The 25,497-nt window shown below is 42.8% G+C and overlaps 1 protein-coding gene across 3 annotated transcripts in view; it reads left to right on the top strand.

Annotated features, from left to right (window-relative positions):
• The window catches only part of phf14 (PHD finger protein 14), a 241,562-nt gene that overhangs the window by 64,990 nt on the left and 151,075 nt on the right, over window positions 1-25,497 (top strand). For all 3 annotated transcript variants that reach the window (XM_033045737.1, XM_033045746.1, XM_033045727.1), the window contains exons 5-10: window positions 6,541-6,700; window positions 7,503-7,614; window positions 14,804-14,941; window positions 21,989-22,135; window positions 23,862-24,132; window positions 24,358-24,464. In XM_033045737.1, coding sequence (XP_032901628.1) covers window positions 6,541-6,700; window positions 7,503-7,614; window positions 14,804-14,941; window positions 21,989-22,135; window positions 23,862-24,132; window positions 24,358-24,464 — 935 coding nt within the window. The remainder of the gene's footprint in view (window positions 1-6,540; window positions 6,701-7,502; window positions 7,615-14,803; window positions 14,942-21,988; window positions 22,136-23,861; window positions 24,133-24,357; window positions 24,465-25,497) is intronic.

Raw genomic sequence — 25,497 nt, 5'->3', positions numbered from 1 at the left:
GCAATAACCAACCTGATCTTCCGGAGGCTCAGCACTTCAACTCCCCATCCCATTCCGAATCCGACCTTTCTGTCCTGGGCCTCCTCCATGGCCAGAGTGAGGCCACCGCAAATTGGAGGAACAGCACCTCATATTTCGCTTGGGTAGTTTACACCCCAGCGGTATGAACATTGACTTCTCTAATTTCAGGTAGTCCTAGCTTTCTTCCTCGTTCCCCTCCCATTCCCAGCTCTCCCACAGCCTACTGTCTTCGACTCTTCCTTTCTACCCCTCCTCCCCTGACATCAGCCTGAAGAAGGCTCTCGACCCGTAACGTCGCCTTTTCCATCGCTCCATAGATGCTGCCTCACACGCTGATTTTCTCCAGCTTTTTTGTCTACCACCCATTCACACAAGTTCTGTTATCCCACTTTGCTCACCCACTCCCTCCACATTAGGGGCAATTTTACAGAGACAAGCTAACCTCCAATGCCAATGCGTCTTTGGAATGTGGGAGGAAACCCACACGCTTGCAGGGAGAATGTGCAAATTCAACAATATGCCCGAGGACAGAATGAAACACAGATCTCTGGCGTGTGAGGCAGCAAGTCTACCAGCTGTTCCACTATATTTTGTTTTCCAACACACAAAAAATCATATGTTGATAACTTTGGTTACTAAAAAAAAACTATCAATTTTCAGTCTTAAATCTCTAAGTCACTCTATGTCCCCCTTTCCAGCTACTGTATGTTTTAATTCAGTTTAAGACTATGGGGCAGTACATTGTCCCTAAAGTTGCTGCCTAAAAGTGCCAGAGACCCGGAATGGATCCTGAATATGGTGCTGTGTGGAGTGTGCTCCTTTTCCCTGTGATCGCATGGGTTTTCTCCGGGTGCTCTTAATTCCTTCCACATTCCAAAGGTGTGCAGGCACCTTTTTCAGACCCAACACAAAATGTAATATTTTCCTTTTGTCCAGAGATTCTGTCTGACCTGTTGAGTTACTCCAGCTTTTTGTGTCTATCTTCCGTTTAAACCAGCATCTGCACTTCCTTCCTACACACATGATACTATACGATAGAACTTTATTAATCCCAGGAAGGAAATTGTATGTGTGTGTGTGTGTGTGCGTTTGTGGGTTTGTGTGGGTATATATATTACACACACACACACACACACACACACACACACACACACACACACACACACACACACACACACACACACACACACACACACACACACACACACACACACACACTTATATAGTTACTGGACCAAGTGCAGACCCCAATGTGTGGTTGCGGGGGAGGGGGGGGGGGGGGCTGGGGGGGGGAGCATGCGGCATCACACACACTAACTACCCCCCCCCCCCACGCTAACTACCCCCACGCTAACTACCCCCCTTGATGCGTCTAGAGAGGAAGGGGGGGGTAGAGAGTGAGGGCAAAGAGAGAATGGGGAGAGACAGAGAGAAAGTGGCAGAGACAGAAGGGCAAGAGACAGAGGGAGAGGGAGAGGGGGTGTAGGGGAGGAGGAGAGGGAGGGTGGATGAGGTGGGAGGGTGGGGGAGGAGGGGTGAGAGAGATGGGAGAGAGAGGAAGAGAGGGGGGAAAGGGAAGGGGGGAAGGGAGGAGGAGAGGTGGGGGGGAAGGGAGGGGGGGAAGGGGATGGGCTGGAAGGAAAGGGGTAGGAGAGGGGTGGAGGAGAGCGGTGAAGGGGGTTTAGGGGATGGAGGTTGGGGAGGGCAGGGGGGGTGGGGGAGAGGAAGGAGGTAGAGATGGAGGGGGGGAGAGGGAGGGGGAGAGAGAGAGAGATGGAGAGGGAGGGATGGGGGAGAAAGAGGGGGAGAGACAGAGAGCGAAATGCAATCGTGCATCACGCGTTCAGAATGTTCCGGGAATGAAGTGTCCGCGTCTCATGCACGAAAGCTGTCGGCAGCTCCATGGAATTTAGGGGAGGACCCCCCACCCCCCGTCTATGAAATTAAAAGTTAAGAATTAGTGATGTTAAGTGAGAAATAATTCAATTAAATGAAAAACAACGGAATCAACAACCTGGCAGGCTGGGGGGGCGGGGCCAGGAGGCAGTTGGGCCAGGTGCAAAGGCATTGTGAGATCAGCAGCTTGGCATCCTTAATATTTTTTTAAATGTCAGTTTTGATGTTTTGTGAACAATTATATTCAAAATCTGGGGAAATAATTGACGAAATCTAGAGAGGAGTGGATTTCTGAAATCATAAATTAAATCCCTACCGAAATATGTAAAAATCTCTGCGTTTGGTTTTCGAGGAAATACGTTTCAAAAGCAAAATGACATACACACACACAGAGTTTTAATAGATACTAGACCAAGTCTGCACCCCCAACGCAGCCGTTCCCTACCCGTAGCTCCCACGGGAGACGTGGTCCTCCAACTCAAGCCGTTCCCGAACATAAGATTCCAGCACTCAGCAGTGCAGCTGTTTTTAAATGGCGTCTTTGAGGCGAGAGGTGGGCGCCAGCAGCCGTTATGGTCGCTGGCCAGCAGGAGGCGACAAAATGTGGGTGTGGTGGGGGGGGTGGTGGGGGGGGGGGGTTGGGGAGCAGGATTTTATTAAAAATGTGTACATAAACACAACAAAATTTAATGAGGAGTGGGTACTTGGAATTAAAAATGAAATCTCTACCGAAATGGAAAAAATCTCGGCGTTTCTGGGTCTGGTGTTGGCGTAGCAACGAATCAAAGGCTGGCACCCACAAGTCAGGCAGAAACACACACACACACACACAGCCAGCCAGCCACAGAGTTTTAATATTATATAGATATGATGATATATGATATATTCATATATAAATATACACTGTTGTTTTCTCGTTTATAACATTGTTTACAGAGTACTATGTTTCAATATTCTGTTTTGCTGCTGCAAGTAAGGATTTCATTGTTCTAACTGGGACGTGAGAGAATAAAACACTCTTGACTTGACATACGCTGCTAATGTGTGGGATATAACTAGTGTTCGGTTAATCTGTGGTCGGCGTGGGCTCGGTGGCCGAAGGGCCTGTTTCCGCGCTGTGTCTTTAAATTAAAATAAAAACACTAAAACTAGAGAGTGTCTAAAGAAGGGTCTCTACCTGAAACGTCAACCAATTTCTACTAACCAGAGATGCTGGCTGCTCCAAGGAGTTTCCCCGCACAATTAAAGCATGGAATAGTCTTCACCCCACCATAGTTACCTAACCAGACGCAACTAAATTTAAGGTAGCTCTTTTTTCTCCAAGAGGACTGGGAGAAATTCAAAGTCCAGCAGAGGAGGACAAAAGGCTTAATTAGGAAAGGGAAAATAGATTATGAAAGAAAACTGGCAGGGAACATAAAAACTGACTGCAAAAGTTTTTATAGATATGTGAAGAGGAAAGGATTAGTTAAAACAAATGTAGGTCCCTTGCAGTCAGAAACAGGCGAATTGATCATGGGGAACAAGGACATGGCAGACCGATTGAATAACTACTTTGCTTCTGTCTTCACTAAGGAAGACATAAATGATCTGCCGGAAATAGCAAGGGACCGGGGGTTAAATGAGATGGAGGAACTGAGTGAAATATAGGTTAGCCGGGAAGTGGTGTTAGGTAAATTGAATGGACTAAAGGCCGATAAATCCCCAGAGCCAGATAAGTTGCGTCCCAGAGTACTTAAGGAAGTAGCCGCAGAAATAGTGGATGCATTAGTGATAATTTTTCAAAACTTTCGATTCTGGAGTAGTTCCTGAGGACTGGAGGGTAGCTAATGTAACCCCACTTTTTAAAAAGGGAGGGAGAGAAAACGGGGAATTACAGACCAGTTAGTCTAACATCGGTGGTGGGGAAAATTCTGGAGTCGGTTATTACAGATGGGATAGCAGCACATTTGGAAAGTGGTGAATTCATTGGACAAAGTCAGCATAGATTTATGAAAGGTAAATCATGTCTGACGAATCTTATAGAATTTTTCGAGGATGTAACTAGTAGAGTGGATAAGGGAGAACAGTGGATGTGTTATATCTGGACTTTCAGAAGGCTTTCGACAAGGTCCCACATAAGAGATTAGTATGCAAACTTAAAGCACACGGTATTGGGGGTTCAGTATTGATGTGGCTGGCAGACAGGAAGTAAAGAGTAGGAGTAAACGGGTCCTTTTCAGAATGGCAGGCAGTGACTAGTGGGGTACCGCAAAGCTCAGTGCTGGGACCCCAGCTATTTACAATATATATTAATGATCTGGATGAGGGAATTGAATGCAACATCTCCAAGTTTGCGGATTTCACGAAGATGGGGTGCAGTGTTAGCTGTGAGGAGGATGCCAGGAGGCTGCAAGGTGACTTGGATAGGTTAGGAAAAGAGGAGATGCAACGAGACCTGGGTGTCATGGTACACCAGTCATTGAAAGTAGGCATGCAGGTGCAGCAGGCAGTGAAGAAAGCAAATGGTATGTTAGCATTCATAGCAAAAGGATTTTAATATAAGAGCAGGGAGGTTCTACTGCAGTTGTACAGGGTCTTGGTGAGACCACACCTGGAGTATTGCGTACAGTTTTGGTCTCCTAATCTGAGGAAAGACATTCTTGCCATAGAGGGAGTACAGAGAAGGTTCACCAGACTGATTCCTGGGATGGCAGGACTTTCATATGAAGAAAGACTGGATAGACTCGGCTTGTACACGCTAGAATCTAGAAGATTGAGGGGGGATCTTATAGAAACTTACAAAATTCTTAAGGGGTTGGACAGGCTAGATACAGGAAGATTATTCTCGATGTTGGGGAAGTCCAGGACAAGGGGTCACAGTTTAAGGATAAGAGGGAAGTCTTTTAGGACCGAGATGAGAAAATCATTTTTTACACAGAGAGTGGTGAATCTGTGGAATTCTCTGCCACAGAAGGTAGTTGAGGCCAGTTCATTGGATATATTTAAGAGGGAGTTAGATGTGGCCCTTGTGGCTAAAGGGATCAGGGGGTATGGAGAGAAGGCAGGTACAGGATACTGAGTTGGATGATCAGCCATGATCATATTGAATGGCGGTGCAGGCTCGAAGGGCCGAATGGCCTACTCCTTCACCTATTTTCTATGTTTCTATGTTTCTAACCCTTTTTTTGCATAAGTCCACCTTCCAACACCTCCAGTTTAAATTCCATTGGCAATATCTTTGGAGGACCAGGAAACCAAGAAGCAAAAGTTACTCTAGGTAGTTACTCCAGCTCCAGGGAGTGATTCTGCATTGGGTTTCAGCGGTCGCGGCAAGGAGGCCACCGGACAGCAATGGCGGCCAGATCTCCCACAATGCAAAGGGAGGGTGAAAGTGCCCGATGTCGACCAGTTGCGCATGTGCAGGGCGGCCGATGATCTGCTGGCCGTGGTTGCGTGCATGTGCAGGGGAGGATGCGCTGGCCGTGGCAGTGCGCAAGTGCAAGGGGAGGATGTGCAGGCCGTGGCAGTGCGCATGTGCAGGGGGAGGGTGTGCAGGTCGTGGCAGTGCGCATGTGCAGGGCAGCCGACGATGTGCTGGCCGTGGCAGTGCGCATGTGCAAGGCGGCTGGCCGTGCCGGCGGATGAGGAGTGGCCAGAGAGTGGAGACCTGGCGGCCCGGACACGGGTAGCGGGCGGAGACGGAGAGTGACAGAGAGAGAGATAGAGAGGGGGGCCTGCTCAGAAAGAGCGGCGCCCGCCCGGGCCCAGAGCTGCGACAAAACGCCGGGGCCGCGGCTGCGTGTCAGGCGCCCGCCAAATACGAGGGAAATCCCATCCCTGTGCCCAGGAATCCGGGATCATCCCAATCCTGCACCGCAACCACTGGACTGCAACCGTCCCCCGTCCCTATTCATTAACCCCACCCGCACACGGGCAATTTTATCCCAATCCAGGAATTTACATCTACCGATGTGATTGATCCCGATCCACGATTTTATTTTGCTTGTCAAGCCGGGCAAAATGACATGGCTTTTAGGTTGCCGGAGGGACTTTAGGTGGTCATTGGCAACTAGGCAACTGTTAATTTTGAGCCCTGCAATGCTGCTGAGGTGCTTTTTGAGCAGTTGCAGATTTAACAAAAAGTTATGAATATATGATTAACAATTTTAGGATCCCAAGCATCCTAGTTGAACTGAAAATGAAGTCTACTGCTATAAATAAATAGTTTCTATCTTTTATGGAAATAAAATCTTGGCAATTTCAGTGAAAATTAAGGACATAATATAAAATATATTAAAATAAAGTTTACCTATTCAATTACTATTAGTTTGTTCTGTTTTTCAACGTATAATAACAGATCTCTGATTCACTCAGACTTCAAATGTAACTTTTTGTCAATAGGCTGGAAGCTTTGACAAAAATATTTTATTTAGTCACAAAATGATTTGCTAGTTCTCAATGGTATTTTCTACAGTTCTAAATTTTTTCACTTTCAGAGTAAACTTTTTTTTAAATTATACGTGAAAGCATATTGTGCCTATAATTTAAAAAATCTTATAGACAATGATTGTGATTAACATTCTTCTGAAATAATGACAGTAAATGTTGCTAAATATTAACTTTGATTATTGCTTTTGGCAGGTTGCTATGGTGTTGATGGAGAAAGTGACTCCATCATGAGTTCTGCATCTGAAAACTCTACAGAACCCTGGTTTTGTGATGCATGCAAATGTGGAGCGGCACCCAGTTGTGAATTATGCCCAAACATGGATGGAATTTTTAAAGAAACAGATGCTGGAAGGTTTGTTTCACTTAGTATAAAAACATTATCTTCATGTTACTTCAGAGTTGGTAATGGGTACAGAATGTAGAATTGAATATTGTGCTTAAAATGTCAACATAGCCAAATTTGCCAGTTTGTATTCAAGAGTGGAAGTATTTTTCATCAGTCAGCATTATTAGCCAATATTTGGATTGAGAGCTCAGGACAAATGACATCTGCGCACTAATTGTCTGAAAATCCATAGATGGAAAATATGTGATCTTTGTCCCCTGTATTATAATCATCTGAGTGCATTAACTGCCTCTGGTGTTCACTTCCCATTCTGTTAAATTCAAAGAATCTGAATGTATTGAAGATTGGTATGATAGTGACAGATACTCACATCGGTGCTTAGTGGTAATGATTGAAGACTAATTAATATCCCAACGCATTTAATTTGGATGCGGGTGAGGTACAGAGCAGGCCTATCAGGATCTTACCAGAGATCCCAGCAGTAAGAAAAAGTTAAAGTTGAGAAATATTTATTTCCTCCTCCCCGTGATATTAAGTGTTTCCTTTGGCTATGTGAAAGCGATTAGTTGATGTAGATTGATGAGCAAAAGATGACAATTCAGCAAGACTACTGAAATGATGGTGAAACCTGATTCCAAACACAATGTAAAATAAGCCACTTTTGAGGCTGGAGGATTTACAAAATAATTTTGTAAACAAAAGCACAGGTGATAGATTTATCCAGAATCGACACGATCGAATGAATAATTCCTGTGACAATTTCTATGTCCTAGTAATCTCAGTAGCCTCCTCTGCATTTTCCCTTTAGGTGGGTTCATGTTGTTTGTGCTCTTTATGTTCCTGGTGTGGCATTTGGAGATATAGATAAACTTCGCCCTGTAACTCTTACAGAAATGAACTATTCAAAATATGGTGCTAAGGTAAGATTTTATCTTTTGTATTTGGGTTGCGACTATGTTTTTTGAGTTTTTTGGATCTGGTAGGAGGATTGAGGCAAAAGCAAGAGTTGGAATTGATAGAATAATTATCAAAGTTAACTTTCTATAAAGGATATTGGGACTATAACTATTACAAGAAACTGGAAAATGGGAATTCAATAACATTGCACAATGCTGGTCGCTTTATGAGGAAGAGCAATTTTTTGTTGTTGAATGCTGATCATTTGCTTGTGTTCTACTTATTCCCGCACCTTATCTTGGTGTCTCAAATTCTCACTTCAACACTGTTTAGGATATTCAAGTGGATGTCTAGTTGAGGCAAAAAATATCCATGGAACTTCTGGAATCCTGGTAGTTACAGCCTCCAGAAAGATCTCTGTCATTTGTTTTGCTCTCAATGCAAAATCACAAAATATAAATTGTATGGGGAAAATGTACTGGACGCATTGTAAAATAAATCAATTGTCTCTTTTTCCAACATGGTACAATCAACACACAAATGTGACTATCTGCTGACAGAGATTTAAAAAAAAAAGGAAAAATGAAAAGCCAAATTTTTTTTGTATGATTTAAAAAAAAAACTGCCAGTAAATGATCCTCCCACTGGCAATGAAGTGGTCCCTGTAGGAACAGAAAAACACTATTCAACATGCTCAATTCAATCATTGGCAGATTTAGAACTCTACATGTCTTTTGATACCCTTATCTAACAATTGATAATCTGGGTTGGGGGAGGGGGACAAGTGTTTGTGACTTAATTCTTAGATGGCACAACTTTAACTGATTTTCTCCCAAGAAGTATTTACTTCTGTCTACACTGATTTAAAAAAAAAAATCTTAAACCTTCAATTAGATAACTACTTCACGGACTAAATGGAAGGAAATGCAAGGTACCACGACAGCCAGATGTCCCAATTTAACCCATTAATTGTTAGTATAATGAATCTGCTGCAGTCTGTTCATGGTCTTTCCTCAATATTGAACACAATGCACCACGTGCAATTCATATACCTTTGGCCTCAAATTTTGCATGCAGGTTCCTTGAGATGAAACTCATGAGCTTTTAAATTTATGTACCTGTTTTAGTTTTTTATGATTTCTATGTGTGAACCCTTACATTTTGACACTTAAATTTGAATTATTTAGAAAATACTATGATCTTTATCGCATATAGAGTACCAGACTGAGTACTTACCCAGAATGAGCTGTTCCCCAAATGAATTCCCCGGTGTTTTATCTATCTATCTTTAAATATCATTTTTCTTGGAACCCTGCCCATCCTATTTTTGTCTATAATTGCACAGATGCAATTGCACAGATGCAATTCGCCAGGACACTGGCTCCAAAAATCTGGTGAATAGACCATGTCATGTCATGCTTTCATAACGCTAATCTTATTTGCCTTATGCCATTTTGTACATGACTCCAGTATTAATCTAGAGATTATTACGCTTGTGCTCTTGCATTTCAATTTTGCTCTAATCCCTCAGCGGAACCTCAGATGTTCTCAGATCCCTCAGATATTCTTAACCCTAGCACCAGGCAGGCAATATAGCCTTCAGGACGGCAAAGAACAGTGTATGCTCCCTTATCTAAGCTATATCCCAATAATTACTATGTAACTATGATTCTCTTTTGTCCTCTCTCCCATCCTTGAATAGTTTGATGTATCATGGTCCTCTAGAAAATTTGAACATTTGAAAATTTGAACATTCTCCATGCACTACCCACATTCATCCATCCAGTAAACAAGTATTTTGCATTAAGTATTTTGGTAAGGACTGTGGATCCTCTGGAACTGTCCTCTGGATCCTTCCTCATGCCTCTTCTGCAGTCACACTGTTTGAAGCTCAGATTCCACATCATATCTGAACCAAACATCCTCAAGAAGCCAGCACTTGCAGAGGATAAGGTTACTGTTTAATAAGATGGGTCCACTAGTTCACACATTGCAACTACATCATCTGCCCATCACATCCCTACCTGTGTCCTGTGAACTGTCACACAAGCACTTGCAACCATGAAAAGACTGAGTGGTATTTCTACTTTTGTTTAGCATTCTTTATTTTTCAAAGAGTTTTCCTATTCGTGTGCACCAAGAACAGAATAATGAAATTCTTTGTTGCTGTCTTACTTTTCTCAATCTGTTCTAAGACAATGGGAGAGGCCTTTCTCTTGTCCTGAACAATAATTGTCATTCAAACATTGCAGAATCGCTGCATTGTCATTTCCTGGGGTGTTTGAGACTTTGGTGTGCATAAATTGGCAGCTACATTTGTTAAAATGCAAGATTGACGACATTCCAAAACCATTATAACCATTGGATAGCAGTAACAGAATCGGTCAGAGTCAGCATGGATTTACGATGGGGAAATCATGTTTGAATAATCTTTTGGAATTTTCTGAGGATGTAACTAGGAAAATGGACAAGGGAGAGCCAGTGGATGTAGTGTACATGGACTTTCAGAAAGCATTCGATAAGGTCCCACATAGGAGATTAGTGGGCAAAATTAGGGCACGGTACTGGGGGTAGAGTGCTGACATGGATAGAAAATAGGTTGGCAGGCGGGAAACAAAGAGTAGGGATTAATGGGTCCCTTTCAGAATAGCAGGCAGTGACTAGTGGGGTACCGCAAGGCTCGGTGCTGGGACCGCAGCTATTTACAATATACCTCAATGATTTAGATGAAGGGATTCAAAGTAACATTAGCAAATTTGCAGATGACACAAAGCTGGGTGGTAGTGTGAACTGTGAGGAGGATGTTATGAGAATGCAGGGTGACTTGGACAGGTTGGGTGAATGGGCAGATGCATGGCAGATGCGGTTTAATGTGGATAAATGTGAAGTTGTCCACTTTGGTAGCAAAAACAGGAAGGAAGATTATTATCTAAATGGTGTCAAGTTGGGAAAAGGGGAAGTACAATGGGATCTGGGGGTCCTCGTTCATCAGTCAATGAAAGTAAGCGTGCAGGTACAGCAGGCAGTGAAGAAAGCGAATGGCATGTTGGCCTTCATAACAAGAGTTGAGTTTCGGAGCGAAGAGGTCCTTCTGCAGTTGTATAGGGCCCTAGTGAGACCACACCTGGAGTATTGTGTGCAGTTTTGGTTCCCTAATTTGAGGAAGAACATTCTTGCTATTGAGGGAGTGCAGCTTAGATTCACAAGGTTAATCCCCAGGATTGCGGGACTGTCATATGCTGAGAGAATGGAGCAGCTGGGCTTGTATACTCTGTAATTTGAAAGGATGAGAGGGGATCTTATTGAAACATAAGATTATTAAGGGTTTGGACATACTAGAGGCAGGAAACATGTTCCCGATGTTGGGGGAGTCCAGAACCAGGGGCCACAGTTTAAGAATAAGGGGGAAGCCATTTGGAACGGAGATGAGGAAACAGTTTTTCACACAGATTTGTGAGTCTATGGAATTCTCTGCCTCAGGTGGAGGTAGGTTCTCTGGATGCTTTCAAGAGAGAGCTAGATAGGGCTCTTAAGGATAGCGGAGTCAGGGGATATGGGGAGAAGGCAGGAACGGGGTACTGATTGTGTATGATCTGCCATGATCACATTGTATGGTGGTGCTGGCTCAAAGGGCTGAATGGCCTACTCCTGCACCTATTGTCTACTGTCTATTATTATTTTAAAATTGCTTTAACATCTCCTGATGTAAAACAACTTGCATTTAAATATTGTGTAATTATGTCAAAATGAATCCATTTGGCACATTGATTCTAAAGCAGATCAATCAAAGGCCTATGCAGTTAGTTCAACTTTCTCAGTTTTATCTCTGTATTCTGCAAAAATGTGTTCTTTCACAAGTAACCAATTCCATTTTGAAACGTACTTTTGAATCTATATCCGCCCTCCCATAAGGCAAAAAACAACATAGTGCTGGAGTAACTCAGCAGGTTAGGCAGCATCTTTGGAGAACATGGATAGATGACGTTTCAGGTCGTGACCCTTCTTCAGATGTCACCTATCCTGTTGAATTTGAAGAAGGATCCTGACCCGAAAACTATTCATGTTCTCCAGAGACGCTGCGTTATTCCAGCACTTTGTACCTTTTTTTTAAAATAATCCACAGCTGTAGTTCCTTGCATTCTATTAGGCAGTTGATTCCAAATTCTATTTCTTAGTTTTTCTTCATGTTCAGTTCTTTTAGCATTTTCATTTTTGCCTTGTGCATTGATTGGCTGCCCCACTATTAGTTTAGTTTTGAGATACAGCACGGAAACGGGCCCTTCGATCCACCGAGTCCGTGCCGCCCAGCGATCACCTCGTACACTAACACTATCCCACACACAATAGGGACAATTTTACCAAAGCCAATTAACCTACCAACCTGTACGTCCTTTGGAATATAGGAAGAAACTGTAGTACCCGGAGAAAATTCACCCAGTCACAGGGAGTATATACAAACTCTGTCCAGACTGCACCCGTAGTCAGAATCTCATCCAGATCTTTGGCGATGTGAGGCAGCAACTGTGCCGCTCCAAATTCTTTCTCTCCATCAATGCAGCCCGACTTGTTAAGTATCTCCAGCATTCACTGTTTTAACCTCACTTTTGAAAATTAATAATAATTTGAAACCGCTCCGTTAAAACCATCTTCTGGTATTCTTTTCTCTGACAGCTCTGGATTCTTTATTTATAAACATGGTAAAAATCTAAAATCTCAGTGAAATCCCAAGACGCAGCCTGCCAATTGGAGCACATGTATATTATCTCAACTCCTTCTCTAGACTTCTAATCAATGTCAAATCAATATCAACAGGTGGCATTATTTCCATGTGCTTAATCTCTCCGTTAACAATTTTTAAATGCTTTTTAAAACAAACAACTTTCACAGATGGTCCCCAATCAACTACTCCATTGACCTTGAAAAAATAATTAACCAGGCTGAATTATTTTACTGCTTGATGACTCACTCAATGTACTTTTAGTGTGAAAGGAGCCATCTACAACTCCTTTCAGACCTGCTTTCTGTGTTATTTTCTAATGTGTAATATTATATGTTCCCAAGTCTTAATTATCCATTGTGGAATTTTATAAATGCACAGGTTGATATGTAATGCCTTCATTTCGTTCCAACACGCACTTATTTTGACCACGTGATACCTTTATAGCACTGATTCTGGGTTATGAAAGTGTGTATCATGGATCTTTGCTGGATTTGAACTCTGACCTGGTTGCATTTTCACACATGACGGATTTTTTAACAATGACACTTTCTGGATTTATTACAATCATTTTCTTACAAATCCAAATTAGATAGTGATCTCAAAAATATATACACTCCTATCAGAAAATTTAAGAAAATTGCTGAGTATTAGTAATGGATAGACAAATTTATGGTAGAATCAATTGTTCGTGATGACTTCGAATGTGGATTTAGGTCGCCTGTTCTGTAACAGTTTCTTCCTGGTATGGTATATGCACAATGTTGCTTCAAATAAACCTCAATCATTTGCTCATTTTAAAATTAAAATTAAATGCCACTATCCATTTAAATTCCAAAATTCTTTTACTCCAATAGTGCGTAAGAAATGCAGATTAAAGATATTTAATTTGCATATATTGACCTGCATATTCCATTCGTCAAACAGCATGGAAATAGGCTGGTGGACCCAACTTGTCCATGCTGACCAAAACTGACCATGCTGACCTTAGTCCTACATGGTCCATATTCCCCTATTTTTTCATATTCATTTACATGTCCAAATACCTTAAATGTTGTTATTGTACCTGCCTCAACTACTTCCTCTGGCAGCTCATTCCATGTACAAAGCACACTTTTCTGTCCGTGAAAATTGCCCTTCTGGTCCCTATTAAATCTTTCCCCTCTCACCTTAAGCCTATGCCCTCTAGTTCTTGACTCCCCTACCTTGGGGTGAAAAGACTCAATATATCTATTTCCCTCATGATTTTATACGCTTCTGAGATTACCCATTAGCCTTTTGCACTCCATTAAATAAAGTCCTAGCCTGCCTACCCTCTCCCTATTACTCAAACCTTTGTATCCTGACATGATCTTCGTAAATTTCCTCTCCATTCTTTCCAGCTTAATAGTATATTTCCTATAGCAGGTGACCAAAACTGAACACAATACTCCAAATTTGACCTCACCATTGTCTTGTACAACTGTAACACGATGTCCCAACTTCTGTATGCAATTCCGTGAATTAAGAAGGCCAATTTGCCACCACCTTATTTATCTGAGGCGCCGCTTTCAGAGAACTATGTACTTGTATTCCCAGATCCCTCTGCCTTAAAACACTCCGAGGGCCCTCGTGTTCACTATGAAGATCCTGCCTTATTTGACTTCCCAGAATGCAAATGCTCACTGAATTAAACTCCGTTAGCCACTCTCAGTCCACTTGGCCTGCTGATCAAGATTCGACTGTAATTCTTGATAACTTTAGCAAAGGCCTTGCTGAGGTCCATATAAACTACTACATCTGTGCCTTGCCCTCATCAACCTTTTTGGCTACTTCTTTAAAATACTCAAATTCATGAGACATGAGTTCCTACACACAGGACCTCGATGACTCTCTAATCAGCCCGTCTTTCCTTATCCTCAAAATTCTTTCCAGCAATTTTCAATGTTAGGCTTACTGGTCTATAGATTCTTCAACTGCAGCTTCAATTCCCACACATGATCAATGAGTTGGTTGAAGGGTGAACTGATAGAAGTGTATAAACTTACGAGACCATAGATAGTCTGAACCTTTTTCCCAGTCTGGAAATGTTGAAGAGGAGAGGGACTAGAGTATAGTACTTCCCAATATTATAAAGCAGTCCAATTAATCTGTTTTCATTGATCATTTAGTTACTGATCGGCAGGTTGGCGTTAAATGGTCTATTTCATTTTAGCTTGAAATCTTGAACATTATTGCATGTCCTTAAGTGTCGTAGTAAGCTTATGTTTTAATATCAATGTTTGGTGCATGATTGTGTAGGAAAGAAATGCAGATGCTGGTTTAAATCGAAAGTAGACACAAAATACTGGAGTAACTCAGCGGATCAGGCAGCTTCTCTGGAGTGAAGGAATGGGTGACATTTCGGGTCGAGACCCCTCATCAGACTCATGTGCATGATTTCTGCTGAAATGTTCAAGTTTGACTTTGTGGCATTTGGATGATTTTCCCACTGATACACTCCATAATTTATTCAGGAATGTAGTTTATGTGAAGACATACGATTTGCTCGAACTGGGGTCTGCATTAGTTGTGATGCTGGAATGTGCAGAGCATATTTCCATGTGACCTGTGCTCAGAGAGAAGGACTGCTTTCAGAAGCAGCTGCTGAAGAGGTAAAACCATGCTTGAAAACTTATTCTTCCTTTCTACTTTTTTGAATAGCTGTGAATAAAAATCAGCATGATGACTTGTTTCTCAGATAACACACTTTTCTATGTTAACCGTATAAAAATTATATTTTAAAGAAATTTGGAAAGCAGCTACATATTTCATCAGTCTACTTACCAGGGACTGTCAAGACAAAATGACTTTTGGTATGAATAAAAACTGAGGATCTTGTCTGATCTTGGTGACGTATCAACTTTAAGTTCAGCCAATATCCAAGTTCTCTCTGTGCTGTTAGCTCCCTCATTCAATACTACTTTCCTAAGTATCTTTACAGTGCTCTCAGTATCTATAGGCACGTTCCTACTTTTGTCTTTAATGGACTTTTGCTATCCGCTTCTCTGTATATCTTGTATGGGGGGTGGTGGGGCGGAATTAGGGGGAAACTGTTTTCAGGCACCTACCTCAACGGAGATACGACTTTCTTCCTTGTCTCTTGTTCGCCCCCCCCCCCCTCCCTCGTGGCTTTGCAGCTGGTTTGTTGCGGCCTTTCCCGGAATCGGGCCCAGGGCTTCAGCAGCGGGGACTTTAACAGCGCGGAGCGGGGCATCCCCTTGCCGGGAGTCGCCGGAGAAGCGCTCCGACCGCTGGCCGGGAGCCTACAAAATCTTGGAGCCTCGGTCTGTGGAGCTTCTGGCGGCAGGTGTGGAGTGGACCTTCCATCGTGGAGCGGGAGATCCCTAGCCGGGGGGCGCCGGAGGAGAGCTCCGACCGCCGGCCTGCGGCCTACAAGAGATGGCCTACTGGGATCTCCGGGCCGCGGGGTGTGCCTGACCTGTTCCGACCATCCCGGCCAGAGGGCTTGAACATCGTGCTGTCCGTAGCGGCGACTACGGAGGGTTAGGGCCCCGACTACGGGTGAACAAGGAGGAGGAGGAGGACTGTCTGAACTGTATTGCCTTCCACCACAGTGAAGAATGCTGTGGTGGATGTCGGTGTTGAATTATGTTGTGTATTATGTCCTTTTTTAAATTGTAACGTTGCATGGTAAATTACATTTCACTGCACCTTATGGTGCATGTGACAAATAAATTTGAACTTAAACTTGAATCCTTTTTAATATTTAGGCCTTCTCAGATTCTATAAGCCTGGTTCAGCCAGTTCTCGTTGGTATAAACTGATGCTACTCCTTCTTTCGTTTGTTTTGAAATCCTCTGTCTCTTTTTTGTCATCTTGGGAGTTCGTGGTTTGCTTTTTCTTCCTTTGATTCTTCCGGCACTGTGCTTCATCTTCATCAGAAACATCCCATCCATAAAGGCAGCCTGATGTTCTGTTATTGCTGGGGTGGGCATAAGTTGAAATTAAATTTTTATTGAATTTGAACAGAAGGGGCAATAGGGAACCATTTACAGTTCAGATGAGGGTAAAGAAAAAACATTGGATAGTCAGATATTTGTAGATCAGATGGTTTTATGATCAAGGTGGTATTCAAAGAATTGAGAAATGGCATTTGTCCTAGCTGGGGTTTGCATCTTTTCCCATCTTGTGCTGTTCTGGAAACATATCCTTTTATTCCTTTACTGGCTATTGCTTAAATGTATTTCTGCTAATTACTTCAACCACTTCATGGACTGACAAGTTCCACAATCTGAACTTTTGAGTAAGGAGGGTTCTATTGAATACCTGATTCATTGATGACCGTCCTAAAAATATATCTCCTAACTCTGAACACGCCAAAAATATAAACATTCTTCTTCTCTATGTCCACTTATTGAACTGCTATAATTAAAGGTCCAAGTTGGGTCATCTTTAAGAGGGAACTTGTTAATTCTTTCCTGATTAATTCGTCGGGTTTGGTGTAAATTATTTTTTGGATATCCACCAATGTAGGAGTTAAAGTTGAATGTAAGTTAACCAAGGTTCTATACCGTTGAAATACCAATCAATGGTGATTTTATTGTCACATGTGCGAAGTGCAAATGCACAGTGAAATTATTTTCTTCCAAACAGTCCAGTAGAGTATTGCCATACCCAAGCCCAACCCCGATTATCAATTTGTATAGAAATGGTCTACTGATCCCACATGCAAGAGGCACCATGTTTTGGCACCACTTTCAATGATCAGTCTATGCTCTAGGTCTTATGAGCAGTGCCCATTCCAGGCAAGCTCCAGGCTGCTTCAGAGCCTCCAATCCTTGCCTTCAGTTGGATGTACGGGTCAACGTGCGAACAGATGTCCCTCTCCTCTTCCATCCTCTGTGCTGTCGCAGCCGCCTTAAAAGCAAAGTATTTTCACAACCTCCAACGGGATCCCACCACTGGCCACATCTTCCCATCTCCTCCACTTTCGCCTTTCTGCAGAGACCGCTCCCTCCGTAACTCCCTGGTCAATTTGTCCCTTCCCACCCAAACCACCCCCTCCCCTGGTACTTTCCCTTGCAGCTGCAGGAAATGCTACACTTGTCGTTTTTCCTCCCCCCTCGACTCCATCTAAGGACCTAAAAAAATCTATCCAGGTGAGGCTGAGGTCCACCTGCACCTCCTCCAACCTCATCTATTGCATCCGTTGTTCGAGGTGTCTACTGCTCTACATCGGTGAGACCAAGCGCAGGCTTGGCGATCGCTTCGTCCAACACCTCCGCTCAGTTCGCATTAACCAACCTGATCTCCCGGTGGCTCAGCACTTCAACTCCCCCTCCCATTCCGAATCCGACCTTTCTGTCCTGGGCCTCATCCATGGCCAGAGTGAGTCCCACCGCAATCTGGAGGAGCAGCATCTCATATTTTGCTTGGGTAAGTAGTAAGTAAGTAAGTAAACTTTATTTATATAGCGCATTTTAAGCCAATTTGCATTGACCCCAAAGCGCTTTACATAATTTAAATAATAATAAGTTCCATTGCAAACCATAGAAAAAGGTTTTAAAAAAAAAAAAAATGAATAAAAATGGACACAACATATTACAGAGTTCAACACAAACATCCCCCCACAGCAGAATCAAAACATTTCCACTGCGGGGGAAAGGCACCAGAAAGTTAAGTCCTCTTCCTCTGTGAAACATCCCGAGGTCAGGGCCCATCTGTGGCCGTGCAGCCAGTCCGATGATTTTCAGGGCCCTCTTGCCGTAAAGATGAAACATCGGCGTCGGGTGAAACATTCCTCAGCGGCTTGGAAAAGTCTGGAGCGGCTGTCCCCTCCCCGGAGAGCGGAGACCGTGGCACTCGTAGCGGCGAAAGTGGAGGAGATGGGAAGATGTGTCCAGTGGTGGGATCCCGTTGGAGGTTGTGAAAATACTTGCTTTTAAGGCGGCTGCGACAGCACAGAGGATGGAAGAGGAGAGGGACATCTGTTCGCACGTTGACCCGTACATCCAACTGAAGGCAAGGATTGGAGGCTCTGAAGCAGCCTGGAGCTTGCCTGGAATGGGCACTGCTCATAAGACCTAGAGCATAGACTGATCATTGAAAGTGGTGCCAAAACATGGTGCCTCTTGCATGTGGGATCAGTAGACCATTTCTATACAAATTGATAATCGGGGTTGGGCTTGGGTATGGCAATACTCTACTGGACTGTTTGGAAGAAAATAATTTCACTGTGCATTTGCACTTCGCACATGTGACAATAAAATCACCATTGATTGGTATTTCAACGGTATAGAACCTTGGTTAACTTACATTCAACTTTAACTCCTACATTGGTGGATATCCAAAAAATAATTTACACCAAACCCGACGAATTAATCAGGAAAGAATTAACAAGTTCGCTCTTAAAGATGACCCAACTTGGACCTTTAATTATAGCAGTTCAATAAGTGGACATAGAGAAGAAGAATGTTTATATTCTTGGCGTGTTCAGAGTTAGGAGATATATTTTTAGGACGGTCATCAATGAATCAGGTTAGTTTACACTCCAGGGGTATGAACATTGACTTCTCCAATTTCAGGTAGTCCTTGTTTTCTCCCTCCTTCCCCTCCCCTTCCCAGCTGTCCCACAACCTACTGTCTCCGCCTCTTCCTTTCTTCTCCCCCCTCCCCCCCCCCCCTCCACATCAGTCTGAAGAAGGGTCTCGACCCGAAACGTCACTTATTCCTTCGCTCCATAGATGCTGCCTCATCCGCTGATTTGGTCCTGCATTTCTGTCTACCTTTAAAACAACGGTAGGCCAGATCCCGAATCCATCACCTGCTCGCCTTGTTCCTTGCAGGTCGCGTCCGCCGTCGGCTCCATCCTTCTGGTCTCTGGTTTTCAGGGAAGAGTCGGCTCAGATGACTCCTCCTTCCAGGCAGCAGTCTGACGGATCTGACCAGCAGGGACCTGCTCTAGCATTCAGCTGCGGGGGACCGACTTTGTGGCTACCCCTCCCCTGTAGGCCTGCCCTTCAAGTTTTGTTGGCCACTGGCAATTTATCCATGAGATGTGGTAGACGGTAAAGGTGTCCTTGCACCTTGTGGCCAGACAGCTGAATAAATCACTATCTCTTCCCAAATAAGTTGGTAGCTTTAAATACTGTTTATTCAGAAATGAACCACTGTTCCATTCGAGCTTAATATGTTTTTATATCAAATTGAGTTGCTCTTTTTAATAGTTGAATTTGTATCCCAAGAAGCTTTCATGCCAATACAGGTGCACAACCTTTTATCCGAAGATCCAAATAACGAAAACCTCCGAATAGCGGACATTTTTTCGGTCCTTGAAGAAAGGTCCTTGAAAACGTTCACCGAGGGCGGCCCGCAGAGGTGACAGCGGAACCTCCGGTCGGTCCTCGAAGAAAGGGGAACTAAATCCCCATTCATAAAAGGGAAGGTGAGGGTATATTGCGCGGGAGGGTTAATAATTGACAATATGCTGCTGCCTGCCCGCTGAGTTAAAAAGTTCCCACGGTAGACTCACGATACACTGTACGATACACAGTGTATCGTGAGTCTTGCGTGGGAACTTTTTAACTCAGCGGGCAGGCAGCAGCAGCAGATTGTCGCTGCCTTCAGTTTCACCCCACCTACACCCCTCTGCTTCCCGGCCATGTGTGTGACCCCTTCCCTCCCCTCTCCAGCTCCCCGCCCATTGCACCGCTGCGGGGGCTATGCACTGTCTTCATGTCGGCAATGCTAGCAGGTCAGTGCCAGTCACCGGAGACGTCAGGACCAACGGGACACCCACCCCCAGGCCCACTGCAAGCACGGAGATCCCAGAGACCCACAGCCAGCAGCAGCCCAGCCCCGTTCCAACTCCAGAGGAAAACTGCAAACTGGCCGGAGAAATCAGGACCACCAGAAGCCGTTCCCCGATGGGCCGCTACGGCGACAAGTGGCAGTTCGCCCACAGCCCCCTCATCGGGACATCGACCCCCAGGCCCATTGCAAGCACGGAGATCCCAGATCAGCAACTCCAGCCCAGCCCCGCTCCAACTCCAGAGGAACACGCTCCCCGTATGGGCAGAAGCTGATGGTGTGCAAGGTACGTCTTGTTCTTGGGGTCGCGCAGCTCGGGCTGTGGGCGAACTGCCACTTGTCGCCGTAGCGGCCCATCGGGGAGCGGATTCCTCTGGAGTTGGAGGGGGAGGGGGGTATTGTGCTGTTTGATCGCCCCCTGCTATCCCAGGGACAGGGAGACAGGACGTTCACCGAGGGCGGCCCGCAGAGGTGACAGCGGAACCTCCGGTCGGTCCTGGAAGAAAGGGGAACTAAATCCCCATTCATAAAAGAGAAGGTGGGGGTACATTGCGCGGGAGAGTAGGAATCCCAAGACAAAGTTGAGTGAGCGTTCACCGAGGGCGGCCCGCAGAGGTGACAGCGGAACCTCCGGTCGGTCCTGGAAGAAAGGGGAACTAAATCCCCTTCATAAAAGAGAAGCGGAGGGTATATTGCCCGGGAGGGTATATCGCCTACCTGGAAGAAACCGGACATTTTTTCCAGGATGTCGTCTGCACACCAAAGCTCACGTTTGGCGCCAAACGCACGTTGCCTCTGCTGCACACGGATATAAGAGTGTGAAAATGTCGCCTTAGGCCGCCTAAGGGCATGTAGCCCCGCTAGGGTGACATGAGTGCGAGAGGTGATTCAATGCTGCGGTCACATTTATAAATTCAGGAATTCATTCAACACACTGCATTTCATACAGACATTTATTCTGCAAGAAAAAACTACATTGAAGTCTCAAACTCGCGACCGAGGAACTGCCGGGATCAAGGCGAAAACTCGCGACCTTGCGGATATGAGCCGAGCACTCTACCACTGAGCCAGCCATTAAAATCTGCGCAAAAAAAATTCCATTCCGAAGACCGACAAATTCCGAATTACGAAAAGTGTCTGGTCCCAAGGCTTTCGGATAAAAGGTTGTGCACCTGTACCCCATTTAAATTTTTTATAGTACTTCACATTGATAATTCAAAATACTTGATATAACTGATGAACTTGAATGCTGGTGGAGCACCATTTCTCATGTCCTTAACATTCTTTCAGTCAAGGAATCTATCTTAAATCATTTTTTCCCTTTTTTCCCCTTCACATAGCTGAACGGCTAATATTCTTCTGCTTATCACCTATATTCAGATGCTGATTCTATTAGTCTTTATTAAGTAGTACCTTATCTCAGACCATTTGATACAATAGAAGCTAGGAAAAATTATTTATTTACAAGCAGACGTTATTTGTTGATAGTAAGTTTTAATAGCAAAACTAATTCTAAATTGATTTGTTACAGCATTGTGGAGAGGGCAAAGCATGTGTTTGTGTTAGGAGGAGGTGCAGTTTCAACAGGAATATATTTAAATCAAATTATATTATAACACATTTCAAACATACTTAAGGGGGAAAATTTCAATGCCTTTTCAATTTTTGAAATGTAAATCTCGGCTTAAAAGCGTCAGCTGCGTCAAAATTGGCAATTGCTTTGTTTAGAGGCCTAAATTTCAGTGTGTACAATTATTAAAAGAGATTGGAAATCGGAGGATGAAGCATCCCGACCCTTTTTATATTGAAGAAATCTGATGGTATGATTTTAAATAACTTCCTTGTAAATAGAAAACGTAAGTGTCCGTGTTTTTGTTATTTTTAAACAGGATATAGCTGATCCATTTTTTGCATATTGCAAACAGCATGCAGACAAATTTGACAGAAAATGGAAACGAAAGAACTATTTAGCTTTACAGTCATACTGTAAAATGACCTTGCAAGAGCGCGACAAGCATGTTGCTCCGGAAGCTCAGGTAAAAATAACAAAATTATGTCTATAACTGTGTTGCAGCATTCAGTATAAAGGACAGGAAGAAATTATATTAAATAGAAATGTGAGATCAACAGATGTGGTGGATTGTAAATATGCTAAATGCAGAGTGTCAAAGATGATTATTTATTGCATTTGCAATGTTTGTAAATATTCCAATGTCAATAGGTTTGAAAATGTAATGCTAGGTACATGGCTACATTTACAACATATGTTCTTGAAACTTTCCATAAACCTCTGTACATAGTGGCTATTTGCATCAAATTTAAGTGATATTGCACAACGTATAAATGTGAGCATTATAAAATGTGCAGCCATTGTGTTCATTTTGCCAGTTGTTATTCCCAGAAACTAATATTATAATTCGACAATAAGCTAAATGTTTTTGGAATACTTTTTGGGAACTAGTTGATCATAGGGAGAGAAAATAACATCTTGGTCATGAGAGAGGAAGTGATTGTAGCCATAGGTAAAAAAAGGAACGTGAATGACAGAAGATTTTTTGTAAAATCAATTGCTTTTCCTCCAAATGTTTGAGCAGGCACACATCCATAATTCCTTTGTGCTCTTTTTATAAAATGGTTAAAGTATTCATATTTTGGGTATTCCAGTATTTTGGTCTCTAAACATTAATGTATTTGATTGTAATATAATTGTGGTTAAGTAGCTACAAGAATTTCAACAACTTTCGTTGAGGTCGTCAGACTGTGTTATGGAGATGAGAATAGTCTGAATTAATTATGGCAGGGGTGAGTGGTTGGAAGTTCGACACAGTCAAATATGGAGCCTAAGTTTCAGTTAGTCTGAATCATTCTTGGACAGGTGTGAGCTGTCAGTGATGTGGGAATTGATTTATTTTTAAATCGGATTCTTAAATAATGGCTTTGGGTTTACTAATTTAATTGAAGAACATTCACGCTTAGCCAGCACTGGTCAAGCTGTTTAAACCATCTTGAGATGCCGGTAAGGTCGTGTTGACTATTGTTGTAATAGAACCTGACATTTTAAAGAAAAGTTTGAAGGATCTACAAAGGATGTGAACGGGGAACAAAATAGTGAAGTTGTTGTAGCTTTTACCTGTTATTAACAGAATCGAATTGTCAAATGGGTCGTGAGATAGAAGAAATCATAGAAATGCTCATAAATATGACAGGAATCTTTATTGAGAATGAGATTGAGGAAGGGAGAGGAAGTTGAGGATTTTGGTAAAGAGTATGATGAGTTGAACAATAGCTTAATGTCACTAAGGGCACAAAAGTGTGGAGAATGAGGGAAGAAGAAAAAGAGGTTCGCAGAGAGATGTGCTGAGGTGTGATAATCATTGGCGGATATGAAGATGTTTAGGGAGGCAGACCATCATTGAACTGTGAGCCGAGGAGATTTAACTAGGGAGACCCTTAATGTACATCAGGTTGGGAAACATTTAAAAACACATTTCATGGCTCAATTTTTCATCTCAAACTATTTCAATTTAAAATAACAAATAAAAATCAGGGAACTATCTTTTTAAATTTTAGAAATTAAATCATAATAAAAATTAAAGCTGACAGACAACATATCTTGCAAATAAATTTTGCTTGAGACATCTTTTGATACTTGTGTTGAGCTATGGTAGTATTGTCATTCATTGCTCTGCTAATTGTAATCTGTTGTTCTTGAATATGTTTATTTAAAATATTTTGAAATTTAAAATTGTCCTTTGTATTTAGGCCCGCATTACTACACGGCTACAACAATATCGTGCTAAAGTGGAATTAGCTCGCAGCACCAAACCCAATGCATGGGTTCCTAGGGAAAAACTGCCACGACCACTCACCAGCAGTGCCTCGGTGATACGCAAGCTTATGCGGAAAGCCGAACTGATGGGAATCAGCACCGACATTTTCCCTGTAGACACTTTAGATACCAACTCTAGTGTAGATGGCAGGAGAAAGCACAAGCAGCCAGCCTTGACTGCTGACTTTGTGAATTATTATCTTGGTATGGAAACAAACACAAAAAAAAGCAAATTTAAAAATAATCTTATGAAAAATAAATTATTTGGATCATGGGGTAAACATCCATGTAATGATACTTGCCATTATGCCAGAAAGTCAAACTACGGGGCACATGTTAATATTACCTGTTGCTGCTTCAAATACAAATACTAATTTACATGGTTGATATTAATAATATTCCAGTTTTCCATTTTGCCTGCTTTCGTAGAGAGGAACATGCGGATGATGCAGATACAGGAGAATATTTCTGAACAAAAGAACTTAAAGGATAAACTGCAAAATGAGCAGGAATCACTTCATGTAGAATACAACAAGGTATGAAGAAGTTTTTTTTTTTTTTCTACCTAACTTTATGATGTTGAGTATATAGATGTGTCTGTAGAAACACAGGTGGCCCTTCATTATGGGAGGAGTGTTAAGTTCCAGGAGAATGATTTGATTTTCCATAATGTAAACCTGGAGTGTTCGACGGCACAGGGCCTCTACTTGCTGCAGTTTAGAAGGATGAGGGGTAACCTCATTGAAAATTACCAAATAGTGAAATGCCTGGATAGAGTGCATGTGGAGAGGATCTTTCCACTAGTGGGGGAGTCTTGGACCAGACGTCATAGCCTCAGAATTAAAGGACGTTCCTTTAAGAAGGAGGTGAGGTGGAATTTCTTTAACGAGAGGGTGGTGAATCTACGGAATTCATTCCCACAGAAGACGGTGGAGGTCAAATCAATGGATATTTCTCAGGCAGAGATAGATTCTTGATTAGTACAGGTATCAGGGATTATGGGGAGAAGGCAGGAGAATGTGGTTAAGAGGGAAAGATAAATCAGCCAATATTGAATGGCGGAGCAGACTTGATGGGCTGAATGGCCTAATTCTGCTCCTATAACTTATGAACTTATCATGTGCACACATGTCGAGGTGCAAATTGAAAATATATATATTCACTTTTTTTCACAAATTCTGTGAGCAAATTTTCTTCCATATCATTTTTTCACTTTTTCTCACAGTGCATGTAGAATGAGCTGCCAGATGCAATAGTGGAGGTAGGTCCAATAAACAGCATTTGCAAGATATTTGTGTAGGTACATGGATAGGAAAGATTTATGGGGCTCTGGGCAACGGAAAATGAGACTAGCTTGGATAGGACATCTTGGTCAGCATGGGCGAGATGGGCCAAAGGGCCTGTTTCTGTTTTGTATAATCTATGTTTCTATATAACTCTAAAAGTTAATTTGAACTCCAAAATCCAGTTTTTAAAGTTATACAATTTTTTTCTTCCCCTTCAAACAAAACACACAGTTGTCAATCTAAATGTGTCCAATTCCAGCTTGAATTGTACGACATAGTATAA

Source organism: Amblyraja radiata, chromosome 2 (genome assembly GCF_010909765.2).
Source record: "Amblyraja radiata isolate CabotCenter1 chromosome 2, sAmbRad1.1.pri, whole genome shotgun sequence".
NCBI lineage: Eukaryota > Metazoa > Chordata > Chondrichthyes > Rajiformes > Rajidae > Amblyraja > Amblyraja radiata.
The sequence above is the reverse complement of the archived record's forward strand: the minus strand, read 5'-3'. Positions and strand labels throughout refer to the sequence as shown.